The sequence below is a fragment of the Esox lucius genome, chromosome 11 (genome assembly GCF_011004845.1).
Source record: "Esox lucius isolate fEsoLuc1 chromosome 11, fEsoLuc1.pri, whole genome shotgun sequence".
NCBI lineage: Eukaryota > Metazoa > Chordata > Actinopteri > Esociformes > Esocidae > Esox > Esox lucius.
The window spans coordinates 30,838,361-30,865,867 of NC_047579.1; the positions used below are offsets into that span (position 1 = coordinate 30,838,361).

The following is a 27,507-nucleotide window of genomic DNA, read 5'->3' on the forward strand; positions in this document are numbered from 1 at the left end:
GTGTGGGTGGAGTATATCATTCAGGAGGTCGCTGTCAGTGTGTCTGGATTTCATATTAATCATTTCATAATAATTTCATAAAGTGATTAATTAAACATGCATATTGATATATTTTTAGTACATGTGACTATAAGCAACTTACAGAAAAATCCCTCAGAATACCACAACTGATGTAACACTTACTCAGAACAACTGAATAAGTAGTGAATTGCTTCAAGGACAGAACTAAGTTAACTTCAGGTTACATCAACTAAAATAAGCATCTCTTTAACGGGTGCAATAAATCCAACCACTTGAAGTTTTGATTATGTTAGGAAAATAAAGATTATGAATGACTTTTCATAATAAAACAAAGTAATCAATGTGTCATGGAGAAAATAAGATTTTAAAACAAACTTCTTGCAGCAAAGCCTTCTGGGAAATGTTGCTTGTGTTGCCACTCCCTTTGGAGTCAGCCTAAAAAACTTACAATAAAGGAAGCGTATGTAGGATTGTGGCCAAAACTGGTACTACAAAATCCTGTAGAGAGGTGTATCCCCTCCCCCCTGACTCGAGGTTGCCAGACAAGCCTCAGGATTCAGCAGAAACGTAGGCTGCTTCTACAAGCTTCCAATGGCAAGTGACGACGAGTCGTACACAGTAAGTTTTTTTTCTTTTAATGATGTTTATGCTTAATTAACAGAAAGAGATATTTTGCGATATAATGTAATTATGTATTTCAAAAATGTAAGAACAAGCACAAGCCTATGTCACTATGTGTAACCGATATCAAAGATACAGCTATTCATTTAGCTGACGCTATAAGTGAAAGCGGCCAGCTGTATTTTTTTACTTACCCTGCAGCGTCCATGAAGCTAAAATATGTGATGTGAAAGATTACTTGACATTCTACTATTTTTGGCTGTAGAACTTGCATGAAAAACAAGTAGGCTAACAAATAACCAAAACATTTGCCACAGCAAGTTTAACGCGGGACAAATTTAATATCACCATGGCTATCACAGGGTTGTATTCAGTCCCATCAGAAAAGATTAAGAGTAACTAAATAACATTAGCAATGGTCATAACAGGTCAACTTGCAGCATGTGTAACTTAATCCACAATATACGCGAAGAACGAATGAGGAATAATTTTTTCCGAGGTAAAGTTAGGCTTCTGTCTCAATTACGTTTCAAATTGCCATAATGGGCGTGCTAATGTTGTTTTCCTGTTGTTTTCCTTGCTAATGTTAGCATACGTCCATATGAGCTAACGTAACGTTACTTTGCACGAACATGCATAACTTTGTTCGACTGTCATGAATATATGAAATATCCATTGACATCAAGTACAAGTAAGTCAAACATAGATGAATCTTACCTGTCCAAGAGAAAATTAGCAGAATTGGCATCTGTCTTCAAATTCTTCTCTGTTTTCAGCCGTCTCCATCTTTTAAAGGCATCTCCTATACAAATTATTGTTTTATTTCGAACTTTGTCACAACGTATTTCGGAATTATAACGAGGTCTTTTAGATTTCGTAACGTTAGACATTATTTATCCGATTATAGTTAGAGTAAGTTAGAGCAGTAACACTACTGACTTTGTGATTGGTAGATAGGTGGAGGGTGGCGCATCAGGCCAAAACACAACATGACAACATCAACATCAGTTGAGGGCTGCAACTCTCACTTTTAAATGACAATATCCTGGCCAGACTACTGTTGTCAGTGATATAAGTATTTGAAATGAACATGATTTCTTAATGTCTAGTGACACATCAGGGCCATTTTATGATTAATTGAAATAGATTTCTTACATGTGGTTCCTTTAAATTAAACTGAAATATGTAGGCTTTACAATCTGCAGGTAACTTGACTTGATCTGAATAAAAAATTTACAAATAAACTAATAATCTTAAACAGAATGGAATAAAAGAAAATTAGTTGAATGAACAACAGCTAGTAATTCTTCTTTCAGTGTATTTATTGAACGTGCCCCCTACCTGCTTCCATTCTGTTTAAAAAATAATAATAATACATATATACATACATAAACACACACACATATATATATATATATATATATATATATATATATATATATATATATATATATATATATATATATATATATATATATACACATATACACACATATATACACACATATATATATATATATATATATATATATATATATATATATATATATATATATATATATAAATCTGATCTACAATATTTAATATAAATATATTAAAATGGAGAAGAATATCCTATCAGTTATGTATGTACATTGATTGAACATAAAGTATTTCAATGTGAAATATTTCTTTCTAGATGTTTGTTGTTCTCAAGTCATTCACACTTCCATATTGACATGCAGTTACATAACTACTGAAAATTACAAAAATAAAAATACAAGTGCGGTGTGGGTGAGGGGTTGATAATGTGTTTGAAGGAGTGACATTCAAGTGAGGGTTCAAATGAAAGGGGGATTGACAATAAAAGGTGTGATTAAATTAAGAGGAGGAAGGGTTGACATTTGAGGAGGGGTGTTGATAATGCAGGTGGAGGGGGGTTAAAATGAAGGGGAGTACGGGTGTGTTATAACAATAGTGAGGTGGGTGTGTCACAATATGTTCCAGTATCTAGTGGTGAAATTCATTTAAGAGTAGGGAAATGACCCAGGCTAGGAACATTACCAGTCAGGATCTGACATCTCTGTTGATTATCATTAACACTCTGGTTTGCTGAAAAGTCATGAACTGAACCAGCTTTGGAGGTTTGTTTACCGTGGTTCTTGACAATAGCCTGGAAGTTGCAAGATTCTTCAGATTTGCAAGGATAAATAGGAGTACAAAACAGTATTTGGGACAGTGTAATAATTTATAGTATTAGACCACTGTCTCAGATTTTTAAAAACACTATTATATTTTAAACACACCTATCACTGTTCAATGTCTTCATTAACACATGGGGAAGGGTTTAACTATGCCCACCAGAGGAGGCTGGTGGGTTGAGATTGAGGATGAAAGACAAGCGTCATTTTACATCAATGCAAACTCACACTCTGTCCTGTTATTTAAGCACTGTCCCTGTAGTATCTTTGTATCTATCCTCCTGAGTCCTGGAGAGTAGAGAACAGGATCTCCTACCAGATCAGCTTCGACTGAAACCATGTTTTCTTTATCTTTGTTGCTGCTGGCAGCTGGTGTTTGTAAGTCTTTGTGGATATATTATTATACTGAATAGGTTTATCCATTAAGTTTTACATTTCATTTTGACAACATTTGTTTTGTTTCAACAGGTGTTCAGGGTCAGACATTGACTGAGTCTGAACCAGTGGTTAAAAAGCCTGGAGAATCTCATAAACTGACCTGTACCACCTCTGGGTTCACATTCAGTAGCTACTGGATGGGTTGGATCAGACAAGCTCCTGGGAAAGGACTGGAGTGGATTGCATACGTAGGCACAAGCAGTACTCCAATCCATTACTCCCAGTCAGTCCAGGGAAGATTCACAATCTCCAGAGACGACTCCAGCAGTAAACTGTACCTACAGATGAACAGCCTGAAGAGTGAGGACACAGCTGTGTATTACTGTGCCCGATACACACAGCGATGTAGTGTGGTAGGAGAGCTGTACAAAAACACTTACACTTTCAGCAGTAGTTGAATTATTCAAACCCTCAGTGCTGATTAATTATATTTCCTCAAACAGTTCAGTCATGGGAATGGAAATTACAGAAGGAATCACTTTATCCCTCATCCTACGAACATATTTAACATAAAAGGACTGCAGTACCTAACATAAAACAACTGTATCAAACAACCATCTTAGCAAAATCTTAACTTATTTATTCTTAAAACATTATCAGTTATGTAATTAATGTTATCTGAAAAAAGAGAACTGATTATTATTATTTTAGGAACGCTACAGTTAATTTGCAAATTGTGTAAACGAAAATATATACTAATACAAACTGCAGCTTTAATACCAAGTACAATCCACATTAGTACTTAAGAGCTTATTTACCGTCCTTGAATCTGGCATAATTTACAGTGGATATAAAGAAGTCTACACACCACCCCTGTTAAAAGGCCAGGTTCTTGTGATGTAAAAGAATGAGACAAAAATAAATCATGTCATCACCTTTAATGTGACCTATAACGTGAACAATTAAATTGAAAAACAAAATGAAATCTTTGAGGAAAAAAAAAAACTCACAATAACCTGGTTGCATAAGTGCGCACCCTTAAACTAATATTTTGTTGAAGCACCTTTAGATTTTTATTGCAGCACTCAGTCTTTTGGGGTAGGAGTCTATTAGCGTGGCACATCTTGACATGGCAATATTTGTGCTCCAAATCTGTCAGATTGCGAGGGCATCTCCTGTGCACAGCCCTCTTCAGATCACCCCACAGATTTTCAAATGGATTCAAGTCTGGGCTCTGGCTGGGGCATTCCAAAACGTTAATCTTCTCCTGGTGAAGCCATGATTTTGTGGATTTGGATGTGTGCTTTGGGTAGTTGTCATGCTGAAAGGTGAACTTCCTCTTCATCTTCAGCTTTTGCGCCAATATTTCCTGGTATTTGGAACTGTTCATAATTTCCTTCACCCTGTTTAAAGCCCCGATTCCAGCTGAAGAAAAACAGCCCCAAAGCATGATGCTGCCACCACCATGCTTCACGGTCGATATGGTGTTCTTTGGGTGACGTGCAGTGTTGTTCTTGAGCCAAACATACCTTTTGGAATTATGCCCAAAAAGTTCAACTTTTGTTTCATTAGACCATAACACATTTTCCCACATGCTTTTGGGAGACTTGATGTTTGTTTTAACAAACTTCCATCGGGCTGGATGTTTTTCTTTGTAAGAAAAGGCTTCCGTCTTGCCACCCTACCGCATAGCTCATTCAGATGAAGAATACAGGACATTGTTGTCACATGTAGCACACAGCCAGTACTTGCCAGAAATTCCTGCAGTTCCTTTAATGTTGCTGTAGGCCTCACAGAAGCCTCCTTGACCAGTTTTCGTCTCGTCTTTTCATACATTTTGGAGGGACTTCCAGTATTGGGTAATGTCTCTGTTATGCCATATTTTCTCCACATGATGATGACTGTCTTCACTGTGTTCCATCGTATATCTAATGCTTTGGAAATTATTTTGTACCCTTCTCCTGACTGATATCTTTCAACAATGAGATCCCTCTGATGCTTTGTAAGCACTCTGTGGACCATGGCTTTTGCTCTGAGATGCCACTAAGAAAATGTAGGAAAATCCTACTAGAACAGCTGAACTTTATTTGTGATTAATCAGAGTCACTTTAAATGATGGCAGCTGTGTAATTACTTCTATTTAACATTAGTTTGAATGGGATTGGTTAATTCTGAAAACATCCACATCCCCAGTTATAAGAGGATGTTGTAATGGAAGTTTTGTGAACTGATGTATTCTTATTGGTTAAAGTATTGAGTCCCAATGTTTAGGTAAGAAAAGTAATGTTGGTTGTGCTGTGAGAAAGGAAGTGTGCTGAGGTAAATGTAAATCTTTAGCAGGATGGGGGTAGAACAATGGGTCTTAGGACAGGATGGAGGAAGATACACATCAGGGGTTACAATGGGATAAGGAACATAGGTTGTTTTTATTGTACGACCATGCAGAGTCATTGAATATGTAAAAAAAAAAGAATTTGACAGTGTGCACACTTATGCAACCAGGTTATTGAAAGGTTTTTATTTTCCATTTTTTCCGATTGAATATTTCAGTTTGTTTTTCAATTGAATTGTTCACATTATATGTCATATTAAGAGAGACATATTGTCTCATTCTTTTACATCAGAAAAATCTGGCATTTTAACAGGGGTGTGTAGACCTTTTATATCTAGATTTCAGTAAACGTCCTGATCAGACTTTGCAAGGACAGAGTTCAGTAGTACAAAGAGGGTAGTTAGTCCAGTTGATACTTAGACAGATGTAGCTGCAGTGAAAAGCTATGTCACAATTTGTCCTTGATCCATAACTAGTTAATACTGTGTATTGGCTCCTTTAGCATCAATGACAGCGTGCTGTCTTTTGTAATAATTGTCTATGAGACCTTGGATTCTTGCAGGTGGTATAGCTGCCCATTCGTCTTGGCAAAATGCCTCCAGGTCATGCAAAGTCTTTGGTCGTCTTGCACAAACTGCACGTTAGTGATCTCCCCAGAGTGGCTTGATGATATTAAGGTCAGGAGATTGTGATGGCCGCTCCCGAACCTTCATCTTTTTCTGCTGTAACCACTGGAGTGTCAACTTAGCCTTGTGCTTAGGGTCTTTGTCGAGCTGGAAAGTCCAAGAGCGTCCAATACAGAAGCGATGTAATCATACTTTCGTCTCCTGGGCTCCAAGGTTTTTGGAGGCACCTTGTTAGGCCTCATCCACCTACCGCCTGCTGGCCAATCAGCATGCATCGTTCAATACCTTTCATGGATACACTGATTCACAATATGCATGAGCTAAATGCATTTTCAACCTCTTATATGTAGGACACACATACCACAGTTATTTTCTCATCTAGAGGTGCAACAAGTGAGTGCGAAAGTAGCTCACACAAAGCCAAGTAAAAAGATATATGTACGAAAAGTTACCATAAATAACACTAACTTTAAATAACACTAAAATATATCTGTTAAAAAAAAGAAAAGTGGCTATCTGAAAACACTAGTAAAAGATACATCAACGCGATTCAGCATCCCCACTGATTAACAGCGACACATTACACAGCAAAAATACACCTACTCCAAAGATAAGTAAAACCACCAGGTCAACAGATTATTTCATGTTAAAATAAAAACTATGCACCTCAACAATACAAGATCACAGTGGTTTAAAATTAAAACACTGCAACATTAACAAAATACAGGAAACCATGTAATCATTTGTCTTACTTTTAGAAGTGTTTTCTCCTGGCCTTAATTATGTCCTTAAAATTCAGATCAGGAACACTGTCGTTCTCTGTTAACATAATTGTAAGCTGGCTCACTCCCTCTTTTCCATACTTGATCAAAGTTTGTTTTTCACCAGGCATTGTCAATGCGTAGAGCTATCTCCATATTCGCCTTGTGCATTTGAGTAGATCAATTACTGATTTGTTTCCCTGCTGTTTACTTACACATTCCCTAAATTGAACAGGGGGGTTGCGGTTGGTGAGTGTCCCTTTGGTTGATGCCTGGCAATGTGGTTGGATTGATTTCCTGCCTGTTGGGCCCTGTCCGGGGCCTCCCCCGGGTAGGGCCACAGTGTCACCGGACCCCCCCGTCTCAGTTTCCAAGGTGTTACGCTGCTATATTATTGTGCTGGGGGACATGAGGGATGTACTACTAACTTTTCTCAGTTTCCTCCAATTTTAAATTTTAGAAGGAGATGAGGTCCTGGTCCACACCTGCGGATTACCTGGTTTGGGGGGACCGTTGCTGTTCCTGTCCTTGTCCACTTGGTCATACTTCTGACCTAGTCTAAAATCAAATATACTCTGGATTTAGCCAAGAGAAATTTATTTATTATTCCAATTGGACTCTTAATATCTCACCCGGCACAGCCAGAAGAGGACTGGTCACCCCTCTGAGCCTGGGTCCTCTCTAGGTTTCTTCCTAAAATTCGACCTTCTTAGGGAGTTTTTCCTAGCCACTGAAATTCAACACTACTGTTGTTTGCTCCTTGGGGTTTAAGGCCGGGTGTCTCTGTAAAGCACTTTGTGACAACTGCTGTTGTAAAAAGCGCTTTATAAATAAATTTTGATTGATTGATTTTGATTGAACTACTTCTTCAACAAAGTCCTCCTGTGATATTTATTTTGCAGGTTCAATGCAGGGATATGGAATGAAACGTGTTTAAAAACCCAAAGGTTTCATGAACATCACTGTATGAGTGGTATCTTCTGTCCAACTACCAAACACTGCCCTCAGAAGTTGTTAATGTCATTACCCATCTCTTCTAAAACACTTGTAACTGAATTACACCGGGCTTCTCCAGTGTGGCACGTAATAAATAGGCAGACATTTTTGAAAACGCTCCTCAATAATTCCCTCTGGAGATGCATATCGTAAGATAAAGGTAAGCTGGTCCAAATGTGAAACATCTGGAGTTAAGTCAACACTGACGGAAAAGTATTTTGCTATTTTTACATGACTAACAATTTCATCAAGCACTCTTTGTCCCATTCACTGTACAGATTATTCACACACAGTCAAGGAGATACATGATGTCTTTCCCTTGGCGGCATTCCCATACATTTTTATGTGCTTTTTGATCAAACTGGTAGGTCCAGGATACCCAGGTAGTTTCCATTATCCTGTTGTCGGAAGATGTGATTATGAGAGAAGGGCATTGGTGGTGATTACAATGATAGTTGCTCTCAACTCTGGCTAACAATGTTGGAGCTAGCTAGCAACAAGTCGATCGATGCTGTTTCGCTGGTAAATAATTCACGTTTAGGATTAGTTGGCAGCACAGATATAAAGAATATTCTACGTACCCTGTTTTGACATTTTGGGTGCTAAGTGAACATGACAGTAAAGAATCAGCTGCATGATTCACATGAACACTAATCATTCCGAAGCAGTCATTTGCATTATTCTGACCAAAGAAAACTAGCAAATCAAAAAAACTAAGTGAATGTTATATGTAAATGTATGCGTATTGGCCAATGAGAGCCCCCCTTGAGCTTCTGGGCCGCTGGGATTCAGCCCAGGCAAACCAGTGCATTAAAGTGCCAGGGGTCCCATGGGCAACTTTTGTGCAGAAGAATGCACATTTCTGCCAGTATTTTCTTGTAATGAGGATGTGCGTGGAGGACGCGCGCCACCCCTCCCGACGTGGTGTTCGGCGCACTTCATCGCCGGCCTTCTAGCCACGCCGCTCCTCCTCCCACGGCACTGTCATGTTTTGTTATCGCACGCACCTGGTGTCCATTCCCTCATTAGATGGCATATATAAGTTCCTGTGTTTCTGGGTGTCTTTGTGTGGTATTGTTCTATGTCCTTTGACTGTACTGGAGTATACGGATGCACGCTTGTTTTGCGCTTGTGCGCTTTTGTTTTGCCTGTCTTTTCACTGTGTTCAATGCAAGAAACGTTCATCGCCTCCCTGCATTTGGCTCGCCTTTTTTCGACGCACTCCACTACACCCACACCGTGACAGAATACCACACCTAATCGAATGGAGTCAGCGGGGAGCGACCTACTTCACCATCATGGGAACATGATCGCGTCCCTGGGGGAGGCCGTGACAGAAATGGTCCAAGCTATGGGGCGGTTGGAGGCGAGGCTGCCATCTGAGCAGCAACCCCCGACACACAACCCGGCTGGAGTGCCCCTGCCATCGTCTCCACCATCGCCGAGGAGGACCATACAATTGAGCCTTCCCCAGGGATTCGGCAGGAACGCTGCCCAGTGCTCTGAGTTTTTGCTCCAGTTGGAGCTCTACTTTGCCTCCCTTAGCCCTCACCCTGGGGATAGGGAGAAGGTCTCGGCCCTTGTCTCCTGCCTGAGGGGCAAGGCGTTGGACTGGGCCAACTCCGTTTGGTCCACTAACGGGCCGGAGTTGGCCCATTACGGGGCGTTTGTCGGCCTCTTCCGGGCCGTGTTCGATCATCTGAACACGTCTCGTGCACCTCAGGCAGGGGACGAGGAACATGCAGGCCTTCACACTGGAGTGATTGGCCCGTTCCTACCACGGTTAAGGCGGTACAGCAGTTTATTGGGTTTGCCAATTTCTACCGTAGATTTATATGGGGCTTCGGCAAGGTAGCAGCTCCTATCACTACCTTATTGTAGGATGGACCGAGCCAGATCACCTGGACGACCGAGGCAGATGAGGCATTTTGCACCCTTAAGAGATCGTCACCTCTGCCTCGGTTTTGGCTCACCCCGACCCGTCACTGCCATTCATAGTGGAGGTGGATGCCTCAGAGATAGGGATAGGTGCTGTGTTATCCCAACTATCAGGTACCCCTCTTAAGCGTTGCCCCTTCGCTTTTTAGCCGTGGAAGCTCAGTGAGGCAGATGGTGTCGGTGATAGGTAGCTGTTGGCTGGGTTTAGCACCTTGACTGTTTGGAAACTGGGCCGACCACCGAAACCTGGAGTATATCTGGGCGGCGAGGAGACAGAACCCTCGTCAGGCCAGGTGGGCGTTGTTTTTTGCCCGGTTTGATTTCACGCTGTCATACGTGCCGGGTACGAAAAACGCCAAGGCAGACGCACTGACTTGGTTGTGTGACGCGGGTGTGAGGCAGGTAGATGAGACACTGATTCTGCCCACCTCGTGCATTGTGGCGCCGGTTCTGTGGGACGTGGACGCGGACATTCAACAGGCGTTGCGCGGCGATCCTGGGCCTCCTAGGTGTCCTGAGGATCGTCAGTACGTCCCGCTGGATGTTCGTGACCGTCTCATTTACTGGGCCCACATATCCCCTTCCATGGGTCACCCGGGCATAGACCGTACTGTGCGCTGCCTTACCGACAAATACTGGTGGCCTGGTCTGGCCAAGGATGTGGGAGTGTACGTGTCCTCCTGTTCGGTATGTGCCCAGTGTAAGGCACCTAGACACCTTCCAGCGGGTAAGTTACATCCTTTGCCCGCTCCACAACGACCATGGTCTCACCTGTCCATTGATTTTTTTAACAAATCTACCCCCCTCACTAGGCAACACCACGATCCTGGTTGTTGTGGACGGGTTTTCAAAGGCATACCGGTTCCTACCCCTCCCCGGTCTCCCGACGGCTCTGCAGACCGCGGAGGCTCTATTCACCCATGTCTTCCGGCACTACGGGGTGCCGGAGGACATTGTTTCTGACCGGGGCCCCAAGTTCAAGTCTCGGGTCTGGAAGGCCTTTATGGGCCGATTGGGGCTCTCGGGTTCCACCCCGAAGCTAATGGGCAGGCGGAGCGTGTGAACCAAGACCTGGGGAGGTTCCTGCGGTCCTATTGCCAGGACCGGCCGAGGGAGTGGTCGGAGTTCCTGCCCTGGGCAGAGTATGACCAGAATTCGCTCCACCACTCCTCCACGTCCTTGACCCCCTTCCAGTGTGTCCTGGGGTACCTGCCGGTCTTGGCACCCTGGCAGAGCCAGCCCGAGGCCGGGGCTCCGGCGGTGGACGACTGGTTCCGGCGCGCCGAGGACACCTGGTCCGTAGCTCATCGGCACATCTGGCGCGCCGGGTCTCGCCAGAAGTCCGCTGCCAACCACCGGCGTAGTGACGCCCCGGTCTACATGGTGGGCGACTGGGTCTGGCTCTCGACCCGGAACTTCCCTCTTCGCCTGCCCTGCCGGAAGCTGGGCCCGCGGTTTGTGGGGCCGTTCAAAGTCCTGAGGAGAGTGAACGAGGTAACCTATAAGTTACAACTTCCCCCTGATTACAGGATTAACCATTCATGGTCGACGTCCGCGATCCCGCGGACAGTGCTAATTTGCATACATATTTCGAAAAATAGATTCTCCATAATCGTCCGATTCCAATGGTATATTATTTGTAGCCACTTTCCTGAAGCGTTCCGTGTATAATTGGGGTTTTCCGTGTATAATATGGGTTGTATAGTTGTATAGTTTGGGTTGCTATGAGAACTTTTCACCAGGCAACGACATTGCCTATTCATCTTAGAAAGGCTCATTTGTACATCAGTATAAATATTACAAGCGTGTACATCACTATATATGATGTTTTTAACCATAATACATCGTTTGTATTATATATAAGATATAAAAATTAATATTTAGTCAAAATAGTATGGGGATGTTCTTGAGTTTTTGGGAAGAAGTTGGTAATTTTTCTGAGTTTATAAAATATATAAGTCCAAACGTAACTAGCGATCTAGTGCTGCCATCTGCTGGCCGTTTTGAGTCATTACACCTATTACATGGGATTTTACATTCAATCTTATTTATTTCATAATGTTTTATTTCTAGGTAGAAGAACCACATTTTTTGGGGGTGCCTATATTTTTTACCTTCTATTATATTATTTTTCATTATTTTCAACCCAATTACAGTGTAATTTGATAGTAAAGGCATGAAAGTATGAGGAAATACCATTGACACAAAATCTAATAATGCTTTAAAAAAAAAATCTTGATGCTGAATGGCAGAAATGTTTTCCGAAAACATTTTTTTTGCCTGTCAAACAGATGAGTTTTATAAATATTGACCCAGAAGTCTGTTTTTATGTGTTTTTATTGTAGCCAGAGGGGTTGCTATTAAAAGGATACATCATAATAGGTTGTATCTGTTACAGAAATGAATCTAGGACCCAAAATGTCCCACTAGTGAAATCCGGCCGAAAGCCCCATAGGCTACCAAGGGTTAATGCCTTGTTTAATGCCTTGTTCCATGTGTCCCCTCCTGCGATCTGAGGTGCGGGAGGTCCTTCCGCCCCCTCTGGACATCGAGGGGGGCCCGGCATACTCGGTCCGTTCCATCCTCGACTCGAGGCGCCGGGGTGGGGGGCCTGCAGTACCTGGTGGAGTGAGAGGGGTACAGCCCAGAGGAGCGTTGCTGATTGCTGGCGGTGGATGTTCTTGATCCGGAGCTCCTCGCCGACTTCCATCGTTGGCGCCCTGATCGTCCTGCGGCGGGGGGGGGGGGGGGTACTCTAACGAGGACGCACATGGGGAACGCGTGCCACCCCTCCTGACGTGGTGTTCGGCGCACTTCATCGCCGGCCTTCTAGCCACGCCGCTCCTCCTCCCACGGCACTGTCATGTTTTGTTATCGCACGCACCTGGTGTCCATTCCCTCATTAGATGGCATATATAAGTTCCTGTGTTTCTGGGTGTCTTTGTGTGGTATTGTTCTATGTCCTTTGACTGTACTGGAGTATACGGATGCACGCTTGTTTTGCGCTTGTGCGCTTTTGTTTTGCGTGTCTTTTCACTGTGTGCAATACAAGAAACGTTCATCGCCTCGCCTTTTTTCAACGCAGTCCACTACACCCACACAGTGACATTTCTTATAATATGCTGCATTCATCTCGCCATTAATTTTCACTGTGTCGAGACAGCAAGTGGAAGCTTTAAGATGTCGAATTGTTTCTTCTAGGGATTTTTGATCAATTGTATTAAAATGCGACATAATAACCAAGTTATGTCTTGGTGGTCGTGATGATGGTACAGAGTCCTTGTTATACTGTGGGTTAATGCACAGTGGCTAGGAAAAACTCCCTAAATGGGCTGAAACCTAAGAAGAAAGCTAGAGAGGGACTCAGTTCTGAGGGGGGGGGGGCAGTCCTGTTCTGGCTGTGGCGGTTAAGAATATAAATTGTAATGATTAAAAAATACATGTGGTCTCTGTCCAGAGTCTGTAAAACAAAATCCAAGTGAAAGGTGTTCTCTGGAGTGATGAATCATGATTTACTAAATGGCAGTCTGATTAAACTGGGTATGGTGGATGCCAGGAGAATGCTATTTACCGGAATGCATAGTGCCTTCTGTAAAGTTGAGTGGAGGGATAATGGTCTGGGGCTGTGTTTCAGGCTTTGGGCTAGCCCACTTATTTCCAGTGAAGAATCATCTTAATGCCAAAAGATAGATTTTAGACAATTGGGTGCTTCCAACTATGTGGCAACAGTTTGGGGAAGGCCCTTTCCTGTTCCAGCATGATTGTGCTCCAGTGCACAAAGCGGAGTCCATGGTTTGGTGAGGTTAGTGTTGAGGAATTTGAGTGGCCTGCACAGAGCCCTGACCTCAGCCCCATTGAACACCTTTGGGATGAATTGGAACCATTAGGAATGTCCAACAAACTCATCAGATGTTTTACAACACATTATGCAATTACACATTATGTAAATGCTTGACAAAATGTAATACATTTTCACATTTGTAATAACTCTGCATTTTGTAATAGTCTGCCACATTTTATAATAAATAGCTTGAACACAATATGTAATAACTTTCCCTGCATTTTTAAAATAAATTATTACAGAATTCAGTGATTATTACAAAATGTGGGAGTTAGACTTTTTTTCATGAAAATGGAATAATATTGTGCATTATCTAATAACCAACCAAATTGGATGTCTTCATTCATGAAAATAGTTATAACATAAGAACAATGTTTCTTTTCTTTTATTTATTCTAGCATGAATCACACTGACTTAAAATTCACATTCAAAATTCAAATTCACATTTTGACTATACAGAAATAGAGTCAAGAAATTGTTGCACAACAATAGACCTATGTAGAACAGTAAATTACTTCAAATTCTTTATTCTCTCTATTAAATATAATGACATTCTATTTAGACAAATAATATGTACCACACTGTAGTGGTTAACAACCCTTTGATAATAACATCTCACTGGGTGAGAAAATGGTCATGTGGCGTGAGAGCGTGTGAAAAGTAAACATTTTCTGATTTTCACAGTCAATGTGTGAGAGTTGGCAGCCATGATGATCACATTGTAAATGTATGCAGACATAGTATGCCAACTCTATTACAGGCCGGGTAGCTATTGCAAATTTTCTCCATATTGCTCACTTACCAAAAATACATATAAACATGTGTAAAATAAGTGGTCTATTCCTATAAATACATTCCTATGACATTAAACAGAGTGAAGGAAAACAAAATTTCCCCTTCAGAAACTTTCTAAGGCCAAAATTATCTGATATGCTAGCAAGTGTTGTCATGGCTAACAAGCACATGGTTATTAGCATAATTGTGGTTATTAGCTACTACTGTAGAGTTATTAGCATTACTCTACAATAAACTCTAAGTAAGAGAAACTCTAAATCCAATGCTTTGCAGAGAAATAACAGTTTAGTCACACTCAATATCATACCTTTCAGCAAATTGCCTTTAAACTAATCAGCCGTTTTGTGTAGTGGTTGAAATAATAATTGTGTATCCGGTCATTAAGGGAGAGAGTAATTCACTGTTTTATTGCAGCATTTGATAGTCTATTGTTCTTGATGTTACAGACTTGGTACTCGGTCTTAAAAGAAACCTCCAGTCGCACATCTACTTATAGACAATGCAACCCAGAATACACAACACAGTATTGTAAGCACATTGGCTAATTACTGTCACGCTTTGACTGAACATGACTTCCTGTGTACAGACAAACTATATTATTTTGTAAAGTATACATAACAAACATACATTCATACACTTCAACTCCAGTGATAGACACTACATCTTATTCCCTTTCTTCTAAGGCAATTCAAAAACTTTATTTAGAGCACATTTTTCATACACAGTGGCGATCCAAATTGTTTTACAACTTAAAATTTGAAGACAGTTTATGTAAGAGAGGCAACTGATACATTCATAGAATGATTGTAAGAAAAGAAAATTGATTCATTAGAACAATGACTAAATAAGTAGTGGTGTGGTTAAAAACTCAATTTAAAATAGGTTAAATTTTTTTTTAAGGACTCATATAACTTTTTTGAGGGTTAGGCTACTTTTAAAATAGACAGGGAGTCTGGTCCAGAGATGTGCAGCATGGCTTGCTTCACCCAGTTTTGCCCTGGCACTCACCAAGTTTAGCCCCAAGCAGCATTGCCTTTTATTCAATTCTTTGGCTGACAGGAGCCCAGTGTGGTGACTTACAAATTGGGGTAAGGTGGTCTGATCTTTTGGTCCCTATAAAGAATTCTAGCAGCTGCATTTTGAATAAGCTGAAGCTCTATCAAAAGACCACTGCCATAGTCAACTCTGCTAGACACAAACATTTGCTATTTAGATGAATTATAATGCCGAGGGGTGCATAGCGGTCTTATGGGTCTTATTTAATATTTTGGATGTTTAATTTCGCCTTATTGTTAAAATTGTAACTGTACAGATGGAGATATCTATTTTGGTTGGTTATTACATAATGCACCATATTTTTACATTTTCATAAAAAAAGTGCAACTTCCAGATTTAGTAATAATCACAGGATTATGTAACAATCTATTAAAAAATGTAGGGAAATATATTACATATTGTGTTCAAGCTGTTCATTACAAAATGCGGCAGATTATTACGCAATGCGGAGATATTACATAATGAAAATATATAACATATATTTGTCACGTTATTACATAATGAAGTGTTATTACATAATGTGTTTTTACAAGGTGTGATGGTCAGGTGTCCACATACTTTTGGCCATATAGTGTACAGTATACATTAGTGTAATGTAAGTGGGTTTCCGGGGCTTCAGCTCCTGGTCTTTTTGGAATAGTGTCTTTTGATCCAATTTCAAAGAACTAAGATCTCTGTTTGTAATGAGATCTGAAATGAATGCAACTGGAATGGTGTTGAGAAAAACGCACAATGAGACCTGACATTTCATAGCTCGATTTGTTTGAATTGTGCAGGATTAATTGCGCATGTTGTTTTGCTGTTGCACCCCCCCCCACCCCCCTATATTTTTTTTATTGAATAAGCATTTGCCATATAATTTGCTTTTAGTACAGAACTATCTATATAAAGCTGTGGTGGCACCTGTGGTTTGGGTGAATGCATATTTGAGGAAGTCATATTTTGGAAAGTCCACTGCCCTATACTTTTTAGAATTATTCAAAGAATACTTCTATGAATTATACAGTTTCCCAAGAATCACTTGACCTACTAAACATTATTATTTAATGGAATCCAGTGGGATTTTTTGGGGTTGAAGGCCATTGTTAATGTTGTCATCATGGAAATGTAAAAGTCATGATGTACACCGCAGATGAAAAAAACTGCAAGAGCAGCAGAACCTCCCCTCATTTTCTCCCATGTGTCAGGGGCGTGAATCAACACTGCCAGCTGAACAAAAACTCAAACCATCACAGCCAACAACTCTGGGCATGAGGAAGAGACAAAGTTACAGGCAGAGGATTAGAGCACAGTGACTTTTAGTGGTTTTATCTTTCAATTTGTGATATCTTTGGATCAAGAAGACATCAGCTTGACTGCGTTGATGCATAGAGATGTCATTTTTCTTACTCAAACTTTTACTTTAGTGAAACAACCCTACAACCCTTTTTTCTGAAATCTACATTATAAGAGAAGACAGGTTTTTTTCACATTTCTTAATTCATTGTTTTTCTAGGGCAGGGTTTCAGCCCAGGTCTGGTCTTGTTCATTGGGATTTTCATAGAAAATTATAGTCAGTTTTTTCTTAACCAACATGAATGGCAGAGGGCATCTCATGATTCTGGGTGAGTCAATTTTGTAAACTGTTTACACAAAGTTCATGTTGCCATGGAGAAGATTGTGTGTTTGGAATGAAAACTACTCAACCAGAATTAAATGTTTACTTCTAATTCCCCCCAAAGTGCTGATTTACAAATTCACTGAAAGATCATCATGATCCCAGAGGACACTAACAGTGGTCCCCATTCAGTGCAGCTTTGTTCTATATATATTAGTACTATAATGTGAAAACAAATGGTCATGGTCCCTGAAGTATAAATAATTTAATTAATTAACTGAAACGGGAACAACTAAAAGTAAAAGTGTAACAATTTATTTATTTGAAGGAATGGGGTTGTTAAAATTGGTTAAACTTTCAATGTGAAAGTTTTCTGAAAAGAAAGGGAAGTGAAAATTAAAGTTCAGGGAGGCACATTTCAACCCATGCTGATCCTTGCTTCAATGACCACCAGTGGTCATTTAAACTACCAGGACATTTTGATCTTGCAATCAAACCCACAATTGATTTAATGCTCACGATACTCAACTAGTCTATAGAAGGCCAGTTTTGTTGCTTCTTTAATCAGCACAACAGTTTTAATTTGTGCTAACCCAACACAATATGCAATTGGAAAACAGGACTGATGGTTGTTGATAATGGGCCTCTGGATGCCTATGTAGAAATCCCATTACAAATCAGCAGTGTTCAGCTACAATGGTAATTTACAACATAAACAATGTTTACACAGTATTTCTTATAGACATTTCATTTGGATGGTGTGAAGTTGTGCGTCATCCAAATGCAATGGGGCGGGACCTCACTCATTTGATGTCCACATTGGACTGTGTGTTTTATGCTTGGAACACTGTGATTGGACACTTGAGAAGAAACCATCAGATGAGGGCTGTCAATCATGTAGCACACAAACAAGTTTCAGTGCTCCCTTGTCCATTATGGATAAATAATTGGGTCGCTTTAAGAACTATTTAACCAGAGAATTTATGTCGTTAGCATGTGACCTGTTTTCAGTTAGGCTACTTTCATTGTGGCAAGGGCGTAATCAGGTGGAGGACTGGTAAAGTGGGTGTGCCTTGTTTGTGCCAGGCTGCCAGCACCGATCTATAGCTCAATACTAGGCGTAAGACTTTACAAGGTATGAAAAATACAGATTTCACCATAGTAATGTTTTTTAGTTGCCGATATAATAAATAGACTCAAGGTGTTAAATAGAGGGAGCTGGGCCAGGCCCGGGCAGGCTGGACAAAACAGACATAACTCAAGTAATGTTTTCCACTTCCCTGTTATAATTGGATTTAACATTCATAACAAAACATTACTCGCAACACCCACTCAAAAACAGAATAGGCCTGAATGTATCAGGCAAACTACGCATAGTCATAACCAATCTGACATGCCTAATCCAGAGCGGCCCTAATGAGATACTGAAATCGCCTTTGCCTTTCTATTCTCTGTGAGTTGGGCTGATAGGTTGTATTTGTTTCACCATTTATGCAGGGAACACAAACATGCAGGGTTGCCAAAATAAGTGCGGTGTGCAACTGAAAGATTATTAATTATCTATTGCCTGGTTGCTACTGTTGGTCAGTGGTCAATGTCGCAATATCTTTCTCTAATTGTGCAGCCTCCTAGAAACTAGAAATCTGAATGGAAATACTAGGCCAATTTAGAACATAAATTTGTTTAGAAAAAGAGCATGATGTGCTTTGTGATTTTGGAAAACTTCTTTGCACTTTTTACTTAGAATTTAACATCAACCAAATGTATTATGGCATAATATGGAGTAAGATGTAATTGAACAGTATTTAATATATTTTCATACAAGTGGTGCCTACAAATTGTACCTAAAATGTCTACAAGACCCGTATCTGTTAACCAGCCATCACTTCCCAGATTCTTCTAGGTTAATACAGGCTGTTCAAGGAGTGGAGTGTCAAGTTTCCAGTAAAAATGTTTTCAGTGTGCACGGACATAATGGAATGGGAACACCTCAATAATAATACTGAATGTCCCACTTGTATATTTCAATTGGATTGTGCAGACAAGCAAACAATAATTACTTAAAAAAATATATATAATTTCATTATTAAAAATAGAAATAAATATATACATTGGGGAGAACAAGTATTTGATACACTGCCGATTTTGCAGGTTTTCCTACTTACAAAGCATGTAGAGGTCTGTAATTTTCATCATAGGTACACTTCAACTGTGAGAGAAAGAAAAATCATACACATTGTATGATTTTTAAATAAAGAATTTGCATTATGTTGTATGACATAAGTATTTGATCAAGAATTCCGCCTCTCACAGACCTGTTTGTTTTTCTTCAAGAAGCCCTCCTGTTCTCCACTCATTACCTGTATTAACTGCACCAGTTTGAACTTGTTACCTGTATAAAAGACACCTGTCCACACACATTGTATGATATTTAAGTAATTAATTTGCATTTTATTGCATGAAATAAGTATTTTATACATCAAGAAAAGCAGAACTTAATATTTGGTACAGAAACCTTTGTTTGCAATTACAGAGATCATACGTTTCCTGTAGCTTTTGACCAGGTTTGCACACACTGCAACAGGGATTGTGGCCCACTCCTCCATACAGACCTTTTCCAGATCCTTCAGGTTTCGGGGCTGTCGTTGGCCAATACGGACTTTCAGCTCCCTCCAAAGATTTTCTATTGGGATCAGGTCTGGAGACTGGCTAGGCCACTTCTTACGGAGCCACTCCTTAGTTGCCCTGGCTGTGTGTTTCAGGACGTTGTCATGCTGGAAGACCCAGCCATGACCCATCTTCAATGTTCTTACTGAGGGAAGGAGGTTGTTGGCCAGGATCTCGCGATACATGGCCCCATCCATCCTCCCCTCAATACGGTGCAGTCGTCCTGTCCCCTTTGCAGAAAAGCATCCCCAAAGAATGATGTTTCCACCTCCATGCTTCACGGTTGGGATGGTGTTCTTGGGGTTGTACTCATCCTTCTTCTTCCTCCAAACACGGCGAGTGGAGTTTAGACCAAAAAGCAAATTTTTTGTCTCTTCAGACCACATGAATTTCTCCCATTCCTCCTCCGGATCATCCAGATGGTCACTGGCAGACTTCAGACGGGCCTGGACATGCGCTGGCTTGAGCAGGGGGACCTTGTGTGCACTGCAGGTTTTTAATCCATGACGGCGTAGTGTGTTACTAATGGTTTTCTTTGAGACTGTGGTCCCAGCTCTCTTCAGGTCATGGACCAGGTCCTGCCGTGTAGTTCTGGGGTGATCCCTCACCTTCCTCATGATCATTGATGCCCCACGAGGTGAGATCTTGCATGGAGCCCCAGACCGAGGGAGATTGACCATCATCTTGAACTTCTTCCATTTTCTAATAATTGCGCCAACAGTTGTTGCCTTCTCACCATGCTGCTTGCCTATTGTCCTGTAGCCCATCCCAGCCTTGGGATCCCTGATGTCCTTACACAGTTCTCTGGACTTGGCCATTGTGGAGAGGTTGGAGTCTGTTTGATTGTGTGGACAGGTAATGAGTTCAAACAGGTGCAGTTAATACAGGTAATGAGTGGAGAACAGGAGGGCTTCTTAAAGAAAAACTAACAGGTCTGTGAAAGCTGGAATTCTTACTGGTTGGTAGGTGATCAAATACTTACTGTATGTCGTGCAATAAAATGAAAATAAATTATTTAAAAATCATGCAATGTGAATGAAACTAACTGAGTTTTTCTGCCCTGCAGCTCTTTGCCTTGCCTGGCTGACAGCAGATGTGCCTTGCCTTGCTGTCACTTGTAACAGTGGATATCAGAGGGTAAAGAAAGAATGCATAGGTATAACCACCTCTGACTCACTAGCTTGTTTCATCAACTCTGTTGTTGATTTGATGTTAAAATTTAAATTAAGGTCTAAATTATAAGATGCTTGAGGTAACAAAAATATTTTCTGCCACTGCCCATTGGTAAAACCCTTCTTTCTTAACTGTAATGGAAACCTACTGTATGTCTCATCCTTGTTCTTTTTGCAATGTCATCAGATTACGACGAATGTAGTGAAGATGGGCTCTGTGGGGAGAATGCAAACTGCACCAACACAGAAGGCAGTTACATCTGCACATGTCATAAAGGATTCAGGGTACAAAATGGAGTGAATTTCAACGCTGACACAGGGGAGAGGTGCCTAGGTAAACCACTTTTGATTATCTTTAAACATTTATTTCACTGTAAACTGGAATTGCGAGGCTAAACCTAACTTTCAATATACTGTAGCATTTGCATTTATGGTGTGACTAGGAATAATTTTCACTTTCAACCCCATGACTGACTGAAAATTCCTTTCTCTTCCCCTTAAGACATCGATGAGTGTATAGAGAATGATTACAACTGCAGTCGCAATACCAAATGTGTAAATGTAATTGGGTCCTACAAATGCACCTGCGATGATGGGTTTGTACCCTCTACTGGAGCAGAAAGGAGTGGCCATGAAGGAATATGTGAAGGTAAGAAGTCTGGTGCACACTGAAGTTAATTTAGACAATAGAGTCTATTATAGGCAGGTTCCTCACAGCTACATTAGTTGTTCTGAACTTCATTGTTATTGCCATAGTGGTCAGGATGGGCAGTTTGAGGTGTGTACTCTGGCAATTGCTTTACAGCCACTGTATTGTTTTTGAAAGTCAATAACCTATTGATTCATTCAAGTACTGGATTTCAATACTATCAGATTCAATTTCAAACCAAAACATTCAATTTCAGTTCATTCATTACAAATTTGAAATGTTATAATACTATTTCAAAACCTGGTGGCATAGATGTCACTCTGTGTGTCAAGTCATAGTGAAAGCCCAATGAAATAGGAAGAGAACTAGGAAAAACTAGGAAAATGCATACAGTATATTTCAGATTTGGTTCGATTTCTCTCAATTTTTTTGTGGATGATCTAGCTGATAAATAACTTTGACATTATTTCAAGGGCGCTAATAATTCTGCAGGGCAAATTAAGTTATTGTAAAAAGAAATAGAAAGTTACATGCGGTAATATGCTCTTAAAACAAGTGCTATGTCTTCTAGTCGTTACCGGCAGTTCAATGAAATTAAGGAAGGCTAGAAGAAGTATTGACTTTAGGAGTGACCAAAGAAGAAATTTCGGGAAATCAACCCGAAATGCCTACTCTGTTAATGTAGAGTAGGCAATTACCTAAAAGGGATTCATAAATGTATATGTAGAAAGGGCCAGTAAAGTGTAACAGACACTGGGATGAGTGTTGAAGGGTGTGCTGGTAAAAATGATTTTGGCAATGTAATAAACTACATGTAATTAATTGACAAGCTTTTTAAAGGCAGGTATATAGACAAACTTGCCATTAAAATAATTCTCAGGATGTACATTTTTTACTTTAATTGTTTTACTTTAATTGTTAACTTTATACAGAGAAATCAACTGAGACCAAGTTCTCCTTTACAGCTGAGCCTTGTATTACATCAATAAAGGCATGAAAAATGGAAATAAAACATGCATTGAGAATAACAAACACAATTGACAATAAAAATAGTATATTTTGCAGCCTGGATTGCTTCTTGTGAAAGAGGGTAATGCCGGAGTTGTAGACAGCAGGCCCTCAGAATTGAAACATTGATAACAGTGAAATTACTTTCCAGAAATTCTAGAAAAGTAAATCTGATCATTTCATTTCAATGGCTGACAGAGTCAAAGGCTATAGCGATATCAACACAGCTGCAAAAAAACTGCTTTTGGTCTGAAGCAGTTTAGAGATGCTGAGATACTCATGGTGAGCTCAGAAGTCTGACAGAACCGCATAGAAATAAAGTCGCTTTCAGGTGTAATTGCAGAGGGGTTAAGAGGGAAGTAATAGACGCTGAGATTGACTATGATATAATGGGTCTGTATCATTTAAATCATCTGATTTGCAACTCAAATTCAAATTGCCCACTGAGAAAAAGCGAATTCTGAAGCTTTAAATATCTCATATTTTATTGTTATATGTAGCTGAGATGATTCCAATTTATTGCCATGAATTTTTGTGTTCCCGATTCTTTTTGGGGTTCGATCCAAATCGTTCCTTTGCTTTCCTAATTGTCTTGATTACATTTTGACTGTGATCATCTTGGAGTTTCATTGTTGCTTGTTGGAATTATGGTTTGTTGTTGCTAGTTGGAGTTATGGTCTCAATGTGCCAGACATGTCACACACACACACATCACATCTTCTTCCGCTTCATCCGGGGCCGGGTCGCGAGCCAGACATGTATTGCTGTAAATACACGTGAAAAATATGTTTTGTTTTGTAGGAGAGGAAAGTAGGGAAAGATTTTTTTTACTGAAAGAGAAGTGGTTTGGATTCAAACCCAAGCTGGATCAGTACATGTTCATCAGAGGCTCCAGCTTAGATCCTAGGATCACCTTAAGCCGTGAAACCACTGTGAACATTTGATCCTGATGTCACACATCAGCACCTTTATTGACAGGAGGTCCCACATTCAGAGGAAGTACTGTAGCTGGTGTATTGTGAACAGACACACAATTGTTAGAGCATATCCTGAGATATGAATGACAATTTCCTCTCTGAACATTGTCTATTTTCACCCATATTTAGATAGTAACAAATGTAAACTGTACAAAACAATATGTAACATGAATGCACAGTGTGTCAACACAGAAGGGAGCTACAACGGCTTATGCAACACAGGGTTTGGACTGAAGTCTGGCAAAGCTAATTACACAGGGAACAAAGGACCATGTGTAGGTAAGAGCTGGTCTGTGGTTTAGTGAGGATACTAAGGATATGAGCTGTGTTTTACAAAACTGTTATTCCAATGACATCATGAACCTATTTATTATTCAGTAAAAGCATTTTATTGTCAGATTGTGATAATGTGTCAGAAATCAACCAAATGGCCCTGATCAAAAGTTTACATAACCTTGAATGTTTGGCCTTGTTATAGACACACAAGTTGAGAAACACAGGTTGAAATAAGAAGATATATATATATATATATATATATATATATATATATATATATATATATATATATATATATATATATATATAAGATAAGAAACTGAGCCAATGGGAGCAGAAAAGAACCGTCAAGAGACTTGCGTAACAAGGAAATGGAACTTCATAAAGATAGAAAAGGATATAAAAACATCTAAAGCCTTGCAAATGTCAGTCAGTGCTGTTCAATTACTTATTAAGAAGAGCGAAATTCAGGGATCTCTTGATACCAAGCCAAGGTCCAGTAGACCAAGACCAAGATTTCACAAACATAATTTTACGTCAATGCAAACCCACACTCTGTCCTGTTATATAAACACTGTCTTTCTGACCTTGTACGACATTGAGCTGTACGCACTGTCCCTATAGTATCTTTGTATCTATCCTCCTGAGTCCTGGAGAGTAGAGAACAGGATCTCCTACCAGATCAGCTTAAACTTAAACCATGTTTTCTTTATCTTTGTTGATGCTGAAAGCTAGTGTTTGTGAGTCTTTGTGGATTTATTTTTATACTGAATAGGTTTATCCATTAGGTTTTACATTTCATTTTGACAACATTTGTGTTTTGTTTCAACAGGTGTTCAGAGTCAGACATTGACTGAGTCTGAACCAGTAGTTAAAAAGCCTGGAGAATCTCATAAACTGACCTGTACCACCTCTGGGTTCACATTCAGTAGCTATGCTATGAACTGGATAAGACAAGCTCCTGGGAAAGGACTGGAGTGGATTGCATTCGTACAAACAGGCAGTACTTCAATCCATAACTCTCAGACAGTCCAGGGAAGATTCACCATTTCCAGAGACGACTCCAACAGTAAATTGTACCTACAGATGAACAGCCTGAAGGGTGAGGACACAGCCGTGTATTACTGTGCCCGATACACACAGTGAGATAGTGTGGTGGGAGAGCTGTATAAAAACACTTACACTTTCAGCAGAAGTTGAATTATTCAAACCCTCAGTGCAGATTAATTATATTTTCTCATACTGTTCAGTCATGGGAATGCAAATGACAGAAGGTATCACTTTATCCCTCATCCTACCAACATATTTAACGTAAAAGGACTGCAGTACCTATCCCAAACACTACTGTAATAAACAACCATCATAGGACAATTTTTACTTATTTATTCTTAAAACATTATTAGTTATGTAATTAATGTTATCTGAAAAAAGAGAACTGATCATTATTATTTTAGGAATGTGACAGTTAATATTTTTTCTTACCCCAATATAAAATAATTGAAATTAGATTAGATTCAACTTTTGTCATTGAAAATGTCCAAGTACAGTAAAACAAAATGCAGTTAGCATCTGACCAGAAGTGCAAATAGAGGAGTTGAAAACATTTACATTTAAGTGAAACAATTAAGACCAATGTATGTTATAAGTGGGATGTATTAATGTGGAATGAAGGCACATTGAAAGTGCAAGGTAGCATGTGCAACTGAAATGCAGGGATAGCAGCAGTGAGGTTCCCATGGTACATATGTACAACTGAAAACATCCTGATCAGACTTTGCAAAGCAATGACAGAGTCCAGTTGTACAAAGAGGGTAGTGCAACAAGGTCCCTGAGAGGCAGTACTAAGCTGGGAGTTCAGTAGGGTTACAGTAGCTGGAAAGAAACTGTTCCTGAGCCTGCTGGTGTGGGAACAAAGAGACCTGTACCGCCTGCCTGATGGTAGGAAATAAGTGTCTGCTGCATCTGTGTCTGTCTCCTTCACAATGACTGACAGAGTGCCCCCCCCACCCCCATAGTTTGAGAGACTTTAAATTATGACCTATGGGAAACATGAACTAAATAAATAGTTCAATTTATTAAAACTGCATAGGCGGAATTGGATGCTTTTTACTTGGGTCCCCCAGGACCCCAATACATTGGCATTATTAAAAAGCAATGATATGAACAAATTGATTGACAAAGTCATGATAAATTGGAATGATAGAATAAAGCACCGGTGAGATATGACAGAAAGTACACCTAAGGGGTTTGTGGGTACCCCAGTCGGTAGGATGAGGGTTATCTGTTACTGGGAGAACTACACTCAAAACCCAGTTTCCAGTTCTATATAAGAGATTCTCTTCAACAAAAACAAATTTTTCTCTGCATCTCTGTCCCTGGTAGCTGCTGTCTGTGAGTCTTTCTGGACTTTTTGACTCTGTAATGTATGTGCGTTGTTTCAACAGGTGTTCAGGGTCAGACATTGACTGAGTCTGAACCAGTGGTTACAAGCCTGGGGAATTACACCAACTGACCTGTACAGGCTCTGGGTTCACATTCAGTAGCTCCTGGATGGGTTGTGAGAGATTATGGGCATTGGAAACTTAACACGACGCATAAGTGCTGACTAACTCTGAACAAAGGACAATAGATAGGACGTGATGCTCGTTACTGATGGGACCTACACATCCTATCCATACATCCTCTCCATACCACCTGATTGGAGTTGTCCATGTGACTGCCATAGGCTCTGTAAATAAGCCCATAGACCATAGGTTGGAACATACCATAAAATTATATTTTGTAGGAAAAACCTTTCTTATTGGAAGAAAATGGACAGTGTAACAGTTGGCTATAACCACTGACTGCCTGGCATAAACGACTGTGTTAACTTTGTAATCATTGGAGAACATGTAAGAACTATGGAAGATCAACATCTTGGACTCATACAAATAAAGAAAGTTCTCCCCTGGCTTCCAGTTGAATTCATTTTGTTCATGGATCAAAAGTGGACAGAATTCAACAGTTGGATCAAACAGGTTTCTGGAAAAGCACTTGAATGGATTGTTTATATACATGGTACCACAGTTAACTTCTCCCCCTTCAGATGAGCAGCCTAAAGAATAAGGACACAGCCATTTATTACTGTGCCATAGAGTGACACAGAGATAACATACCTGTTTAATAAGATGGGTTAATCCAGTTAATACCCCAAACAGAGGTAGCTGCAGTGAAAATGCTATGTCATATTTTGTCCTTGATCCATAACTAGAAAATTATTCATGTCTAACATTGTCAGTGTATGTACATCCAAGAATTCTGTGAACTGCATTTGCTGAAATGTTTAGTTTATGAAGTTCATTTACAAAGATGACCTTATTAGGGCCTTCAGGTTACAATGTTTGTGTCCAGTAACAAAGTTGTATCCAGTTTATATCTATTTACTACCCAATCAATGAGCCTTCATTATGTATTATATCCATTAAGATGTACAGTTGTGCTCAAAAGTTTGCATACCCTTGGAGAACATGTAATATGTGTACCATGTGTAAAGAAAATGAGTGAGCAGGCAAAACAAATGCATTTTATTTCTTATGTGATTCATATTCAACTGTAGGTCATAACAGAATGGCACATT

General features: G+C 40.0%; 2 protein-coding genes and 1 long non-coding RNA gene across 7 annotated transcripts in view; 2 read left to right on the plus strand and 1 right to left on the minus strand.

Annotated features, from left to right (window-relative positions):
* Positions 1 to 27,507, plus strand: part of LOC105008122 — a 493,667-nt gene that overhangs the window by 130,391 nt on the left and 335,769 nt on the right. The gene's annotated exons all lie outside the window — the stretch shown is intronic.
* LOC114840416 overlaps positions 1 to 27,507 on the minus strand; it is a 415,324-nt gene that overhangs the window by 70,775 nt on the left and 317,042 nt on the right. The window lies entirely within an intron of this gene.
* On the plus strand, positions 16,774 to 25,228 carry LOC117595262 (adhesion G protein-coupled receptor E2-like). The gene is made up of 5 exons (XM_034295314.1): positions 16,774 to 17,149; positions 20,876 to 20,965; positions 21,169 to 21,315; positions 21,484 to 21,630; positions 24,724 to 25,228. The coding sequence occupies exons 1-5, from the start codon at positions 17,119 to 17,121 to the stop codon at positions 25,035 to 25,037; spliced, it is 729 nt and encodes a 242-aa protein (XP_034151205.1). The 5' UTR covers positions 16,774 to 17,118; the 3' UTR covers positions 25,038 to 25,228.

What these genes read in the sequence shown, in the direction of transcription:
- LOC117595262 (XM_034295314.1), top strand. Translation starts at nt 17,119, where the DNA reads ATGAATGGCAGAGGGCATCTCATGATTCTGG. An exon ending in AGGGCATCTCATGATTCTGG is followed by an intron (nt 17,150 to 20,875) that starts GTGAGTCAATTT and finishes TCTGCCCTGCAG; the next exon opens with CTCTTTGCCTTGCCTGGCTG. An exon ending in CACAGGGGAGAGGTGCCTAG is followed by an intron (nt 21,316 to 21,483) that starts GTAAACCACTTT and finishes CTTCCCCTTAAG; the next exon opens with ACATCGATGAGTGTATAGAG.